General features: G+C 43.1%; 1 protein-coding gene across 1 annotated transcript in view; it reads right to left on the bottom strand.

Moving 5' to 3' along the window:
- Positions 1 to 16,800, bottom strand: part of SPTA1 (spectrin alpha, erythrocytic 1) — a gene marked incomplete at both ends in the record, with an annotated part of 68,171 nt that overhangs the window by 14,790 nt on the left and 36,581 nt on the right. Inside the window, 16 exons of the mRNA XM_079762081.1 lie at positions 857 to 955; positions 1,361 to 1,493; positions 2,273 to 2,394; positions 2,997 to 3,117; positions 4,621 to 4,829; positions 6,933 to 7,037; positions 7,246 to 7,383; positions 8,536 to 8,667; positions 8,930 to 9,092; positions 9,531 to 9,634; positions 10,402 to 10,545; positions 11,746 to 11,943; positions 12,032 to 12,131; positions 14,055 to 14,236; positions 15,270 to 15,414; positions 16,620 to 16,711. Of these exons, the coding sequence (XP_079618207.1) occupies positions 857 to 955; positions 1,361 to 1,493; positions 2,273 to 2,394; positions 2,997 to 3,117; positions 4,621 to 4,829; positions 6,933 to 7,037; positions 7,246 to 7,383; positions 8,536 to 8,667; positions 8,930 to 9,092; positions 9,531 to 9,634; positions 10,402 to 10,545; positions 11,746 to 11,943; positions 12,032 to 12,131; positions 14,055 to 14,236; positions 15,270 to 15,414; positions 16,620 to 16,711 (2,187 nt within the window). The remainder of the gene's footprint in view (positions 1 to 856; positions 956 to 1,360; positions 1,494 to 2,272; positions 2,395 to 2,996; positions 3,118 to 4,620; positions 4,830 to 6,932; positions 7,038 to 7,245; positions 7,384 to 8,535; positions 8,668 to 8,929; positions 9,093 to 9,530; positions 9,635 to 10,401; positions 10,546 to 11,745; positions 11,944 to 12,031; positions 12,132 to 14,054; positions 14,237 to 15,269; positions 15,415 to 16,619; positions 16,712 to 16,800) is intronic.

The raw sequence follows: 16,800 nt of genomic DNA, 5'->3' as shown, positions 1-16,800 counted from the left end.
GGGACTATTAAAAATCTCTCCTCTCCTTCTTTCAAAACATTTAACGACTCTCCTCTAGGTCTAGTGAATTTATTCTATGATTTCTTTATGTCCCAGATGGTTATTTCCACCCCAGCACTGGGATGACCTTCTCATGCGTTTGCGTAACTGTGATCTGAGTGGGTGTAAGCATCTAGAAAGTATGAAGTCATCTCTGTTTAGGGTTCTTCGTGTAGCACTTAGACCAGTGAGGCTTTGTAAAAAAACAAGCATTTAAACTAAAGAATGATACTCAAGTTACAAATAAGTTTCCAACTGGTCCTCCTCCTTAGAGGCTTACAAAAGTTTTTCCCATTCTTACAAATATTCTATGATCAAAGCAAGTCATTTATAAAAGCTGCATAAATGCCATGTTGTGCAGAGGATAAGAGTAAGTGTGTCAACAACTAATTTAAAGAATCTGAAAGGTGTATTTATAATAGCCTGAAAAAAGAGTTTTCAGAAAACAGAAATTAAGTAACTATTTGCTAACAACAACAACAAGAAGACAAATGGCAGCTTAAAGAGTTGGATTCAATTGGGCCACCGTGGGAAAATTTATTCCACAGAAATAATCAATTGTGGCATTTATTTTTTTGGGAGCAGTAGCTGGTGGTTAAGTAATCACCAGCACATCGCCTCTAAGTAGCCACTGTGGCTAGTAGCTGACATATTGGACAGTGCATCCTTAGATAATAAAAATAAATATATATTTGTTAGATGTTAAAAATAGATTATTAAAATTCTGTGTATGATTTTAGCACTGCTCATGAGTCTATATTTGGGCCAATCCCTTTTGAAAATGAAAGTTTGACCGGGAATTCCTGGTGTCTCTCACCTTACTCAGGATGTCTTCCCCCTGAGCACACACATTTTGCACCCGGGCCTCATGGACAGCAAAGTCATTATCCAAGGCTTCATGCTTCTTTAGCAAACTCTGCATAAATGAGTCGATGAGAATCAAAACATCTGGACAACATATCCCACCCACATTCTGCTCCCCAAATTCTTCACTTGCCAAAAAAGGGCAAACTTACAGAAAAAGGGTCAAAGGTATATAAGTGATATTGAGTCTATCTCACCATGTGATCTTACAGTTTTCTGGATTTTGGAATAGGAGTGTTGATCAAGGATTTCTCCATATTGAAATTTAAACATTTCTAAGCAACATTGCATTTACCAGAAAAATATTAAGTATCAAGAACATCCTATATTAAGGGCTGATCTTAAATTTGTTTTTCCCCACCAGGAGGGAGATTCTAATTTTAAGGTGAACACTGAGTATTTAAGAAGAGATTCATCTTAAGAAAAAGAAAATGGATTCATTCAGCCTATTGCTCACCTGAGTGGCAGCCAACGTGTCTCCAGAATCTCCTCGGGCAACCATTGCTTCCTTTTCATTGATCCAAGCTTCTTCTTCCTCAGCATTCTCCATAAATTGCAAGTATTCTAGGGACTCTTCCAACTGAAGCCCTCTACAACAGGCCAGTAAGCCCCAGTAAGAATAAGAGAAAACCAGCAAGTTTGGGAATGGAGCCACAAGGCACAACCCCACGAGGCAGCCACCGTTGAACTGGGCCACAAAAGAATTGAGCATGTGTCCACTAGTCAGCTGTGGCGATCTCCTCTGAAAAGGGGGAGACCCTTGACCCACAAGTTCCGTTTTGTGGCATCATCTACTCTCCAGGAATGTTTGTTGGGGAAAGAAAATCTTGTCCAAACGAAAGTTCTAAGACTTTGGAGTTGGAGAATAATGGCAGTGAATCAGAACACGGTCGTTCATCTTAAGTGCTTTTATTCCCCAGGAAGAAATGTCTTCCTATGCCAACAGACATGAAATTATAGTGGGAATTGTTTTATTTGGCTATATGACTATGTGATTCTAAGTGGCTATATGGCTATAAGGGAGGAAAAAAACCCCACATTTCTCTCACTACTAACTGTTGCATACAAGGCTAACACTGGGGCAACATCCAAACAGACATGTGGCAAATAACCTTGTACAAAGAGCAACAATGATCTAAGGCGGTTGCGAGTAAGTACAGGAGTAGAGGTCTGTAAGCACGGAGGCAGCATCACTTCTGCCTGGGGCAAAGGGGGAATGTTTTATGGAAGACGGTGCTCGAGGAGGGACTTAGAAGATAGAGAGATGGGTGGCGGGGGAGAAATGCTAAGCAAGCACTGGGTGTCCTCCCCAACACCAGTCCAATACCTGCCACACAAGCAGAGAACTGGGCCTCCATCCCCCACTCACCGCGCCTTGGTCAGCTCTTTGAGCTGCTCCCAGTGCTGAACAAACTGCGCCAGCCGCTCCTGGATCTCCTCTCGCCCCACCTCGGCCTTGTCTCCCAGCCCCTCTGCCATATTCAGCACATTCTGAAAAACACACCCCCTCCATGTTGCATCACCTCACACCCTCTCCCGATTTAGGCACAGTTCCCTGGCAAAGTGTCTAGGCAGATTATTTCTTAACTTCACGGTACTTGGGGTGGTCTTAAAAATCCTGGGAGGATGCAGAAAGCTGTAGTAATAGACCATGTTAATTTTACCCAAGTATTTGAGCAGACACATTGGCATGTGTAACAGGCCATGCACTCCATGACCTGACTTATGGATTAGTCACACTCATAGGGTGACCCTGCTGCCAAGCCAGAACCAGAGTTGTCTTTCTTTCCATATGGCTCGGCTCAAGCACAGCTTCTCCGAATGTCCCAACCTGCATCCTTATTGTCAACACCTGTGCCCTGGCGTGTTCAAGTGCTCCTTCCAAGGAAGAGCATGGGTCCCTGTGCAGGATTCTTCTAGTCACAGGATACGAAGTGTGGAGGAGGAAAGAACGCTTTTGAATTCTATGACTAATTATGTGATCGTGGCCTGCCGCCTTCACATTTTACAGAATCATCCTAGTTATCCCATACAGGAGGGCCTACGATTAGATTATCTCTGCCTTCCCAGGCCTCAGACTCTACTGTTCCTACCTGGATGGCAGGTTCATGTGCGATCAGCTCCCCCTCTAGGCGTCTGTGCTTCTTCAGTAAGTTCTGAACCCCCTGTAGATCCCTCCCCTGGTCCTGGGAGCGCACTCGAACCAACTTCTCTCTGCAAACAAGGAAGAACACAGTTTAGGCATCTGAGGTCCCTAGAGTAACAGTTTTCTGAGTGTGTGTGTGGCTGGGGGTGAGGTGCTGGTAACACTCTAGAGTCAGTAATCACAAAGATATTAAGTACCAAAGGCTTTCAACTAAATTTCTGACTTACGCTAACACAGTTAAATTAACAACTGATCTCCACCAGGTGGACAGCAGCACCAGCCTCCCCTTAAATCCCTGCCTGTCTCAGGACGCATCTTCTCTTCTTTGTTCAAGAATGTAACTAGTGTTCCTCTTTCAATAAAAGTGAAAATTATATGCACACACACCCCCACAAACATATATACATATATGACTTCATGGCATTTGTCATTTTTGTCTACCAATACATTTAGTTAGAATGAGTTATAAAGAGCTGATATTATAGAAGTAATGGCAGAAATGGTTCTGAGTGTAAAGTATTTGAATATCACTATGAAGCACAGTGAAAGACTACCAAGACAAGATTATATTATCTCACTGTTTCTAAAAGCGTTTCTAAAAGGCCCTACTTGTTGCCCTGTGCACAATGTTTTTCTCTAATTCATTGATTACTATGAAGAATCAACAGATGTGTTGAAGACAAATGTGATGAAGCAGGTTAAACAGAAAATACTAGTAAAGCAAATAATTTGATTTATTTGCTTTTATTCCTAATCGTATTTTTCCAAATAGATATAAACATTTTGTTTTTTGTCTTATTTTAAAAATCTAATTAAATTTATTGAGGTGACATTGGTTAATAAATTATGTAAGTTTCAAGAGTATAATTCTATGATGCGTGATCCCTATATTGCACTGTGTCTTCCCCACCCAGTCAATCTTCTTCCCTCACCATATATTTCACTTCCCTTACCCTTCCACTCCCCATCCCTTCCCTCTGGTAACCACATGCTGTTGTATTTATCTATGAGTTTTGTTTGTTTATTATTCTTATTTGTTTATTTGTTGCTTTCAATATTATACTCCACATATGAGTGAAATCATATGGTTCTTGCCAATTGTATGTTTTTGCAACAAAGGTAGAATTAATTAGTAATAAAACCATGGTAGGTAATGTGTAACATTCCCTGTCCAGTGTCCAGTTTAGTATCATATTTGATACAGAGGATACAGAAAAAAGAAAGACAATGATCTCATCAGTTGGGTAAGTTGTAAATGTCCAGCTATCTCACTTCGAAGGAGCATTACACATTCTATGAACTATCTAGAACTATGGTTTCTTAACTTTGTTCCCAGACTACATGTGAACTATTCCCCACTCCCTCTTTTCTTATCTCCCTCTGCATGTATACAGTGAGGGAATTTGGGAAAAGAAAATACGTATTAACTTTAAGCTAAGGCAAACATGAATCAGAAGTAATACCAACTGTAAGAAACATTACATATTTCATTTCAGCATCAAATAGAAACATGTTGTGTGGGTTATCTACTATCTTAAATTACCAACGCAATGTAAGTTGGCAGTACATACTCTATCCAGGCCTCCTCATCATCCAGGTCCTGGAAGAACTGGAACAAGGCATAGGTCTCTTTCAGTTTCTCATGGTGTGCAGCTGCTAGATTCTGGACGTCCAGGAAGCGCTTGTTGACATTATCTCTTTTCTCCACAATCTGGTCAGCATTGAAAGTCCCGCTAGAGAGCAGTTCAGCAGCCAACTCATTCAGGTCCTTCAGTGCATCCTAGAAAACCAAAGTGTGTTCAGTGAATAGTACAGTACAGGCATTAAGCTGGGTAGCAGGCTCGATCCCCAGTAGGGGGCATGTAGGAGGCAGCTGATCAATGATTCTCTCTCATCATTGATGTTTCTGTCTTTCTCTCCTCCCTTCCTCTTTGAAACCAATATATATATATATATATATATATATATATATATATATACACACACACACACACACATATATATACCCACACACACATCGTCTCTAATAAAATGGTAATATGCAAATTAACCATCACTCTGCTACATAAGCCACGCCCACCAGCCAAGCCACTCCCACCAGCCAATCAGGGCGAGTATGCAAATTAACCCCAATCCAAGATGGCTACAGCCACAGAGAGAAAGGTTTCCCAGGTAACAGAGGAAGCCAAGCTTTCCATAGCCGTTGTAGGCCTAAGCCTCCACTCAAGCTACAAAGTTTCAATTATAGAAGGTAAACAAATTCAAACAAATGGTGGCAGAATGGAGCTTGAGAGAGCAGGCCACGGTTGCCGGCGGCAACAGGGGAAGCAAAGCTTTCCGCACACCCTGGCCGGGCTCACCCGCTTAAGGCTACAAAGTTTCAATTGTAGAAGGTGAATTAACTGCCACAGAAATAGCTGCCGCCCCAGAAATGGCTGCCGCCCTAGGCTACAAAGTTTCAATTGTAGAAGGAAAATAAATTCCAGATACCAGGGCCTCCCCTTGGGTTGCCAGGGGGTGTGGCCGGCCTGCAAACCACCACAGGCCCCTCGTTCAGGCTGCCCCACACCCCAAGGGAACCCCCACCCTTATCTGTGACCCCCTTCAGGGCAAACCAGCTGGCCCCCACCTGTGCACCAGGCCTCTATCCTATCTCATAAAAGAGTAATATACAGATTGATCATCACTGCAACACACAATATAGCTGCCCCCATGTGGACACAAGATGGCCACCACAAGATGGCCAGCAGGAGAGGGCAGTTGGGAGGCACCCGGCCTGCAAGGGAGGGCAATTGAGAGGGACCAGGCCTGCAAGGGAGGGCAGTTGAGAGGGACCAGGCTTGCAATGGAGAGCAGTTGGAGGTGATCAACCCTGCAGGAGAGGGCAGTTAGGGGTGACCAGGCTGGCAGAGGAGGGAAGTTGGGGGCAAGCAGGCTGGCAGGGGAGCAGTTAAGCATCAACCAGGCTGGCAGCAGAGTGGTTAGGGGGTGATCAGGCTGGCAGGCAGAAGCGGTTGGGGCAATCAGGAAGGCAGGCAGGCAAGCAGTTGGGAGCCAGCAGTCCTGGATTGTGAGAGGGATGTCCGACTGCCCGTTTAGGCCCGATCCTGGTGGGATCGGGCCTAAACGGGCAGTCGGACATCCCTCCAGCAGTCCCAGATTGGAGAGGGTACAGGCTGGGCTGAGGGACAACCACCTGCCGTGCACGAATTTCGTGCACCGGGCTTCTAGTATACATATATTTTTTTAAAAGATGTGGCACATTTACACAATGGAATATTACACAGCTGTTAAAAAGATGGAACTCTTACCCTTCACGTCAGCATGGATGGACCTGGAGATTATTGTGCTAAGTGAAACAAGCCAGTCAGAGAATGACAAATATCATAGCATCTCACTTATAATGTGGAATCTGATGAGCAAAATAAACTGACAAACAAAATAGGACCAGAAGCATGGGTACATGGAACAGACTGACAGATCTCAGAGGGGAGGGGGATGGCGAGGACTGACAGAGATTAACCAAAGACCATGTAGCATATATACATAGGCCATGCACACTGAAAATAATGTGGCAGAGGTCTAGGGGTGGGGAGTGAGGGTTGGGTGGAGGGAGACAAAAAGAGGGAAATGAGACATTTGTAACAGTGTCAACAGTAAAAAAAGAAAAAAAAAGAAAGAAAGAAAGAAAAAAGATAAGTACAAAAAAGACTGTTGCAACCTCTCTTTGCAGCCCATGGATATGACTTAATGATAATGACTAGTGGCCGAGAACATTAAGGTCAGTTTTGCAAGATTATATTCTCAAATGACCTCCTATGATGCGAAATATTTCCATTCTTGGAATGCAAGTCCCAGAGGAGTGGATTCCAACACTACTTACGTTGCGGGCCAACATCTCTGTTTCCAATAGCTGGTGCTTCTTGAGCAGGTTTCCTGCAGAAGCCAAGTCCCTGGCCTGATCTTTCATGGCCAGCAGTGTCTCCGCCTGGGAACAGAAGAATAAGCAAGAAAGCTGCCAGTTAAAACCATCTTTAGAAGGAACAAGATTAGCAACGGTGTCCCCAGACTTCTCCCAAGAAGCGTGAAGGAGGTTATTCATGCATAAATCTGATTATCTGATAAGCATTTCTTAAGCTCCTATACCCTCACCGCCCCCCCCCCCCCAACTCCACCCTCACTCCAGGTGCAATTACCTCTGAGAGCCAGAACTCAAAATCCCGGATGCCTGTGTTGAATCTCTGTTGGCGACTAGCCTCATTGAGTTTCTGCCCTTTGTCAATTGTTCTCTCAAGCAGGTAGTCCCAGTGTTTCTCCAGCTCTTCCAGTTGACCCTAACCCAGAGAAATTGAGAAGGTCATTATGATTGTTAGAATCCTGGGTCCTTTAACAACTTGAATGGATAATATTGGAAGGCTATGAAGGTAGGGTGCCGGAAGCCAGTTCTAGTGTGTCAGCAGGGCAGAATCATCTGGGATGGCTGAAGGGCACTTCCCCCAAACCTGAATAGGATTATTGCTTGCTGCCAGACAGCTCAGAGCATCTTAATCTGCATGTTATTGCCTCCTGTTGGCCAAACACCTGAACAGCTGTAGGCTATTCCCCCACTCTGACAATGCTTCTGTAAACCCTACCCTTTGAAGTGTATGTCTCCACCTTGCCTTAGGACAAATTGTGTTAATAAAAGCAGGGTCCTAAGTCAAGGGGTAGTCTTTTAGCTCCTTTAGCTGAAGCTCCTCTGACCCTCAATGCCTTTCAAAACTATCTTTCATCCTTGGACTCCTTCATAATCAATCATCTACGTGCAGCCCCTTTCTCCAGATTGCTGAACCCTTTGTAATGCTGGGACAAGAACCCCGGCAGTAGGGACTAACCAAAATTTTCCAATACTTGAATATCATAGGTTTTTATTTATTTCAGAGAAAGGAAGGGAGAGAGAGAGAGAGAGACAGAAACATCAATGATGAGAGAAAATCTTCGATTGGCTGCCTCCTACTGGGGATCGAGTCTGCAACCCAGTCATGTGCCTGACCAAGAATGCAACTGTGACCTTCTTGGTTCATGGGTTGACACTCAACCACTGAGTCATACTAGCTGGGATTATTATCATGTGTTAAACCAGTATGCTTAATCTGGGAAAAAGAACAGAAGGTATGAGAAGAAAGTTTGAAAAAAGGGTGCTGGGCTGCTTACAGGGACTGATGCCTGAATGGCCATGACTCTTGGCAGTAGGGATAGATAATGTAAAACAAGTATGATGATGCTTAGTAATTAAGTCTAAAACTTTCTTGGAGCTTCAGGTACTAAGTGTGGTAGGAGCAATCAGGTCCCAGCATCACCGTTTGCCTCCTTCCTTATGCAATAATCAGTGGAAAGGCCACTAAACAGAAAATATATCCCATATCCCTACACATGGAAACAATAAAAGAGTAAAAAAAATATCTTCGTGTGACTCTATCAAAACCCATGCTGGGCAGAACCCCTACCTTCATGGTCTCTTCATTGCCATCGCATGCCCTTTGCTCAATCAGAGAGTTCCCCAAGTTGATGACTCCTTCTACTTGCTCAGCTCGGCCGTTCACCTCATTTTCAAAGGCCTGGTGCTTCAGGTACTTCCTCTGCAGGAAAAGAAGAAACGAAGTCACCTTCTCACTTAGGGAAGCAAGAAAAGGTAACTTCTGTTGACAGGAAGAGGTCACGTTTCCATCATAACCAACGTGATGATGGCTTCTGAAGAACCCACTCCACATTAGATGCAAACGTCTCTGAGGACAGCAGCGGTGATCACAACAGTAAGAAAATGTTCACTGTAGGGAGGTGACCATTCATCTGACAATCTCCGTATGCTGACTTTCCCCACGGTTTTTATTTTGAGCTTGCCTGAATGTTGGTAGGGTCTTTGTAGGACTCATCACAGGCGGTGGGCAGCATCTCACTGATCCATTCTTCCAGGTCCTCGAGGTCGCGGTAGAATTGTTTTAGGTCAGCATAGTTTCCCAGCTTTGTCCGCTCAGCAATGAGCTGTGCTTTGAGAGCCTTCCATCTGGAAGAGGGGGCTGGATCATTTTCTGCCCTCTACCCTTCCCTCAAGCTCGAATGGCATAGCCATGACTCTTGCCATTTGCCAACCTGTCCCTTCCCCTCTCATTATTTCTATATTTATGAGTTATGTATAACAGAGTTAAAAATTATTTAGTCTCATATCATATGATTATATGTCATATACACCATATTTCTATGTTATATATAACATAGTCTCATAATTTTTAGATATAAAATATAGTGGTTAAGTCAAGTAATTGCTAAGGTAACGTCTATGTCTTTCATTCTGTGAGTGTAGATCACAAAGTTTCCCAAAGTGTCAAGGTCGTTTTAGGCATCTAGAAATGAGAAAAGCTCAGTGTTACCCCCATGCTCAATGCTAGCAGCGGGGCCACTTTGCTACATTTTTCTGTCGCTCAAAAAGTTGCTCAGGCCTGACCTGTCTAGCACCCGTTGGAGCCGAGTGGCAATCTCTTCCTTGGCATAGTGGTCATCAGCTATGAGCCGCTCAGCAAAATGTTCTAGCTCGGTGATCTTCTTTTCCTAGTGCCGGGGAGAGAGAGATAGAGATAGAGAGAGAGAGAGAGAGAGAGAGAGAGAGAGAGATTAGGCCCTGGTACAATCCCAGACTCTCTCCTAGAAAAGAACAGAGATATCCTTTTGTGACTTCATGAAGGGGAACCAAAGCAAGACCAAAGGGTAGATGCCTTACAGGGAGGTGGATTTTAAATAAACAAAATGAGAAATATTACTAAGAATACTTAGATGGGCTACTTGTGTGGTACCGAATTCCTCTCTTTGTTATTTCCCATAGCCATGTGGAGGGTAACTTCTGCACTGGGTGGGATGCTGGAATAGACAGAATAAAAAATCTCTTCCAACTCTAAAATTCTGGTTGGCTTTTAAATCCTCAACCGAGGATATTTTTCCATTGATTTTTAGAGAGGGTGGAAGAGAGAGGGAAAGAGAGAGAAATATCGATGTGAGAGAAACGCATCGATTGGTTGCGAAACCTGCAGCTGAGGTATGTGCCCTTGACTGGAATTGAACTCGGGACCCTTCAATCTGCAGGCCGATGCTCTATGCACTGAGCCAAAGTGGCTAGGGCTAAAATTCAGGTTTTGAAAGGTTGGACATAAAGTAAGAAAGGTCATTGCCATGTGTGTCTTGAGTTAGAATAAGCCAAAGTGTCAAACTACCTTGGAGTTTCCTATAGAAGCAAATGGGAATACTTTTAAATCATAAACCACAAACATATGTAGCGTTTCTGTTATTACTAATAGTTATTTTTTGAATTCTTATATTATTACCTGGGCAGTGATTGCTTTGTCCAAATCATCGCGTTTTTTCATCAAGGCCTCCAGAGTGTCTAAGGAACCCTTATCATCTGACCTCAGGAGATTTTCACGGGCCACCATCCAGCTCTCTGCCTGGTCACAGTTGCCTTGGAACAACTATGGGAAGTCAAGTTAGAGGTACATGAGTCATCAGTCCTCCCTCATCCACAGTTTCATTTTCTGCAGTTTCAGCTAGCCAAGGTCAACCACGTTCAGAAAATATTACATGGAAATGCCAGAGGTAAACAATTCATACGTTTTAAATAATGTGCCTTTCTGAGCAGAGTGAGAAGTCTCCAGCCATCTTGCTCTGTTACACCTTGCTCAGTGCATCCATGTTATTATACAGTCCCCAACTGTTAGTCACTTAGCTGTCTTGGTTGTTAGACCTGCTGTAACAATGCGGTTGTGTTCAAGTAGCCCCAATTTTACTTTATAATGGCCCCCAAACCATTCACATAGCTTGTATTATAGTGTATTGTTATAATGGTTGTATTATTTAGGTATTGTTGTTAATCCCTTACTGTGCCTAATATGTTAATTTGCAAACTTTACCACAGGTATATATGTACAGAAAAAAAAAAGATTGTATATGTAGGGTTCAGTACTATCTGTGGTTTTAGGTATTTCAAACTCTCTCCTAGAAGAGTCTTGGAACATATCTCCCACAAACAAATGGGGGACCACTGTACTGGACCTCTTACATTTCCCTGTAAACACATTTATGTCTTTACATAAGCTATCCTTCATTCTTGGGGTGCTATTTCCCACATCTACCCCTGGTGAATACTGGCTGCTTATTTAAGGTGGGTGAACATTCTCCCTCCAGAGTAGCCTGTGATAACTCACTCTTTTCCCTCAAAAGTGTTAATCACTTCCTCTTCTTTAACCTCAAAACATTCATATGTTTTGTTTCATTAACAAGTACTAGAATGATCTGTCTACATGTCTAATTTCACTCCTTAAGAAAAGGGATGCTGTCTTACTAAACTTTATGTTGCCAGGGCTCTGCACACAGTAGGCTCTCAATAAAAACCAATAAATCAAAAGGTCAATGAATAAGTAAATTATAATCACCCCACTTCATGCTGAGAAATGACCCCCATTTTGTTTGACTCTTTTAATAGGAATAAGGGCCACGAGTACAACAGTGATCAGTCTACAAAGCAGAGAATACAGTGTCAGATAACCAAGAGATGCCCCGGTGCTTTCAGCATGGGAAGACCAGTGAAATGAGCACCCGTACTTCACCATGTAAAACTGCATAGAAGGAACAGAGAGAGGCCAATATGCTCAACGACTTTAGATTTGCTGTACCTGATACTCTAGACACTGATTTAGCATCTTCTCGCGTTGCTCCCAAGCTTTCTCCAAATCATCTCTCTCTTGTCTGACAGCTTGAAGCTTTTTTTCAATTTCAGGGCTGTCTCGGTGCCCGCTGTCTATAAGTTCTGCACCAAAGTCTTCTAAGGCCTGGAAGGTAGGAGCCTCAGCCTCCATGTCAGCACGATGTTCCTGTGGGGAAGAAGGAGAAGAAACTGGTGAGGCCAATGACATCACAGCCAAGTCACGTGAACAGAAGCTATGGCTTTTGTAGCCATACCTGGTGTCGCTCTATCAATATCTCAGTACCAGTTAAGTCCTCAGCCATCTCCTGTGAGGATACCATGCCATCCATGCCACTGATCCAATTCTGTAGGTCCCTAGAGAAAAAGAGATATTGGGATTGACAAGAAAACCTTGCAACTTGCTACAGGGCTGTCTGTCTTTGGGCTTTTTCCTCTCTTGAAATGTTTCCAGATTAATACCTTTGATCTGGCTTTATATGCCTCACAGATCTTAGGTTTTTGTTTTCACTGCATGACTAATAACAGCAATCTCTTGTATTTAAAAATCTCTTCACATATATTGTTTTCTTCAATTCTTGTAATAATCCTGTACAGAATTCTGGGAGTTCTTTTGTTTTCATTTTGGAGATGAGAAAGTCGGCTTAGAGATAATAAGTGATTTGTCCATGTTATATAACTAAAAGAAGCAGGCATCTAGACTGGAATCCACACACTGGAGTCCTGAAATAGTACATATTCCATCACTTCTAAGGGTTCATGTTCCTTTACAGTAGATTCTTTTTTATCATTAATAATACTATAGTGCATATTCAAAAGTTTCTAAGAGTAAATCTTTTTATTTTTTTATTAAAACTTTTATTGATATTTAGAGAGAAAGGAAGGAAGAGGGAAAGAGAGATGGAAACACAGATGAGAGAGAAACATCAGTTGGCTGCCTCCTGCATGCCCTCTGCTGGGGATCAAGCCAAAAAGCTGGGCATGTGCCCTGACAGGGAGGCCAACCAGTGACCTCTGGGTTCATGGGTTGATGCTCAATCACTGAGCCACACCAGCCGAGCTAGATTTAGTTAAAAATGTATCTTATTATGGAATCTCAAGGAAGGCATACATAAGACAAAACAGTCTCTTCTTTTGTAAACTCATTTATTCAATTATTCAAACAATTAAAATTTGTTGGGTGCTTACTAAATTCCAAATATTGTGAAAAAAAATCTGTGCATTCTAGGAAGTCACCTATTAAAAGAAATAAACAACTTTAAAAGCAAAAGTGTCATAAAGAGGTAAAATAAGGTATTAAACTTGCTCTAAGGCTGGGAATATTCCTTCCCCTGCACTGGAAAGTAAGATTTTATAAAGGGAAAGGGGTAATATTTGACTTCAAATCTGACATCCAGGTAGAATCTATCATCTATCATCTATCTATCTATCTACCTACCTACCTATCATCTAGGAGCAAAAAGTTATTTGGAGAAATGAGTATGGAAGCTATTTATTTTTACTGTATAAAAAACTATAGCTTTACAGAGGTACTGAATTGGGGTGGATGCCCCCAACAGCAACCGCATCATTTGCCCAAAGTCCCGCCCTTTTTTCTTCAAAAGTATTACATTGTGAGTTAGTACTTCCTGGACCCTCATCTAAGTGCTCCTCCCAGCAGACTGATATGCTGGGAAAGAGTGTGGAAATTGCTCCACAGACGAAGTGTACATTTGCTAAATTGTAATAATGTCTACACTCTTCAGTAAGGCGATGATAATTCTCTAGCATTTGATCTCAACGTTTCTAAGCTTCTTTCTTGCTACCTCTCCCTACCCCTCTGAGATACAAAGCCAGTGCTCTAGCTATCCCTGCCTGTTCCATGAACATGCTGCCCCTTTCTTAGCCTCGTGCCTTTGTTTGTATACTAGTATAGTTTCATTTACCTCTTAAGATGAGAGTTTGGGGTTGTACTGCGTTCTACCATGGTTATCTGTATTCCTCTGTGCCTTCTCAGTACAATGAAAATATCCATATCCTACAACTCCTCACGTAGCACCTTATATATGTATAGCATACACTCTATTGAAGTTTATCTAATTTGCTTAGATAGCCTCACATTCCTTCCAACGTCAACATTTTCTGGCTCAACGTATTGAACTATAGATTTTTGTGCCGGATCAGAAATACTATCTGGACATGGACGTACCCTCCAGACCCGCGGTGAAGAGCACCTGTACCCAGACTGCTCCTCAGGGTCCGGGCAGGACATCGCCCACCCACCTGGCGATTGAGCTTTACCTGGCCTTGCTGAGGAACAGGTAGAACTTCTGGGCCTCACTTAGATTCTCCTTCCGGTCCTTTGTAAGTCCAAGCAGGTCATCCCAGGCCTCATTCAGCTCCGTTCGCTGCTTCTGCAGGTCATCGGTGGCGTCTGGGTGGGATTTGCTGAGCTGCTCTGCTGTCTCTCCCAGTTTGGTCACCTGAGGAGGTACAAGAGCTCTGATCATCATCCTAGAGTCACACCTAGATCCTCGCAAAAGAAAAACCCGCAGTCCTGAGGGTCCTGGCTCCTCAAACAGACATCAACGAGGTACAAGAACATCTTGCTGCTTTCTTTACTAAAATGGTAGCTCTGTTGTTGACTCCCTGCAGTAGGCCACATTGACATGACTATACATCTTTTTTAAAAAAATATATTTTTTATTGATTTCAGAGAGGAAGGGAGAGAGAGAGAGAGAAATAGAAACATCAACGATGAGAGAATAATCATTGATTGGATGCCTCCTGCATGCCCCTACTGAGGATCAGGCAGCAACCTGGGCATGTGCCCTGACCGGGAATTAAACCGTGAACTCCTGGTTCATAGGTCGATGCTCAGCCACTGAGCCACGGTGGCTGGGCCATAGTCTTTTTAAGATAAGAAGACATTTGGGGAGGGTGCTTAAGTAAAAGCTGGTGAGTGACAGCATCATTAGGGAATCAAGGATCCTGATTTTTATTGTGAAGATCTTCCCAATATCAACATTTCTGGGCTTTCTTTTGCTCTGCATGATAATGCCATGCTGTATGATGACTCTGATTTATCCCAGAGTGTATAAGGCAAGCTCCAAGGTTCACTTTTTGGTTGGAATAGGATTAAAGTCAATCAATTACTTGTGAAGGAAATGATGCACCATGCTCAGGCACAGGCCTGGCCATCTTGGCTGTGACCATTTCCTACTTAATTTAGGCTACTGGCTTCCAAATAGCTTCTGTACGTTCTGCTTACTTGTAGCCCATTAAATAGGCACTTGGACAGGAGGTTCATTTCCAATATATTTTCCTTCCCTGCTAATGGGCCTGGGGCATGTCTTTCCAGTGGTCTTGCTTTGAGGACCGGATACAAGGACAAGGACAAGTATGGAGTAATAGAAAGATAAATGTAAGAATATGGACTGGAAAATAAAACCACAGGAGAGGGCATTGACAGGTAAAGAAGAAAATGTTAGAAAAGCTTGGAAGCTCCTGTCTCACCTTGTCTCCCAGGGGTGTGAGGTCTCTCTCAAACCCCTCGTGCTGTCGCTGAAGGGCCTGAACACTGAACAGGTCAGAGCCAGGATCCGCAGCACTGAGGGCCTGGCACTTCTTCTCAATCTGCTCCTTCACGTCATCTGCTTCTCTTTTCACGAGAGGAAAGAGTTCAGGAGTAAGAATGTGCACCAGAGGATGGCTAGCTGGCCTCACAACGAAGTCATCCCTACCACCACATCATCATCACCATCATCATCATCATCACCACTATCATCATCATCACCACACCATCATCATCACACCACCACCATCATCATCGTCATCACTATCATCATCATCATCATCACCACCACCACCACCATCATCATCATCACCACCACCACCATCATCATCATCACCACCACCATCATCATCGTCATCACTATCATCATCATCACACCACCACCATCATCATCGTCATCACTATCATCATCATCACCACCACCATCATCATCATCACCACCACCATCATCATCATCACCATCACTATCATCATCATCACCACCACCATCATCATAACCACCACCACCATCATCATCATCACTACCACCACCACCACCATCCTTTTTAATGTGCTAGAACATATGCTCATTTCATCTTCACACCAACTTGAGGCATATGTACTACTACCATTCCTACTTCATTTATGAGAAAACTGGATTTTAAAGATGCTAAGTATGTTTTCAAAGTTGCACTACTGCTAAATGACAGCCTATGTTTGAACCAGGTGGCCTGCCTGCGGAACTGCATGCTTAACTTATACTTCACAGCATTCCACCTGAAGCCATTCTGAACAGACACAACCATCTGCACTTCACTGTTCCCATCTCTGGATATTCAAAAATACATTTATGCACAGAGAAGGTGTTTGGTTTTCTATTTGTTTGTTTGCTTGCTTAGTTACATATGTGTATTTCTTAGTATAGAAACAGAACTGGAAATCATAAATAAATTGTTGAAGCAATAGTAAATGTCACTGTGATATCTGTTGTTCTCTACTGTCTACATCTAGTTCAGAAATATAGTTACTGAAACCTCTTGCTTCTACTTAAAGTTTTATTCACTGACATGACAACACACATGGACTGCTGTTCTGTACCAGGGCCCAAGCCTAGGCACTAGAAAACTGACATTGGTTGTCTGGGAGTATGCTATGTGCCAAGTGAGGAATATACTACTGAAACACCTGACCTACCATCTCTATCTTAGGGAGAAGAGCTATACTAATAGCTATGGTTCTACTATGATAATTAGACATGGGGGCTTTTGAGTGGCTTCTCGAACAAGGCTGTTTCTTAGGGTTCAAGTGCTTACCTGTGGAACATTTGGACAGCATGGGCACTGCCCAGCAGCTGGCGCTGCTCCTCTGCAAGCCTCTGCAAGGAGCCCCAGCGGGTGTTCAACTCCTAGAAGAGGCGGACATGTCAGACCTGAGCCAGGGAACTGACTCAGACAGCTCCGTGGTGTGTGAACACTGAACAGGATTTAAATCATG

This window comes from Cnephaeus nilssonii, assembly GCF_951640355.1.
Source record: "Cnephaeus nilssonii genome assembly, chromosome: 21".
Classification (NCBI taxonomy): Eukaryota; Metazoa; Chordata; class Mammalia; order Chiroptera; family Vespertilionidae; genus Cnephaeus; species Cnephaeus nilssonii.
Note: the sequence above shows the minus strand (reverse complement) of the source record. Positions and strands in the feature narration are given on the sequence as shown.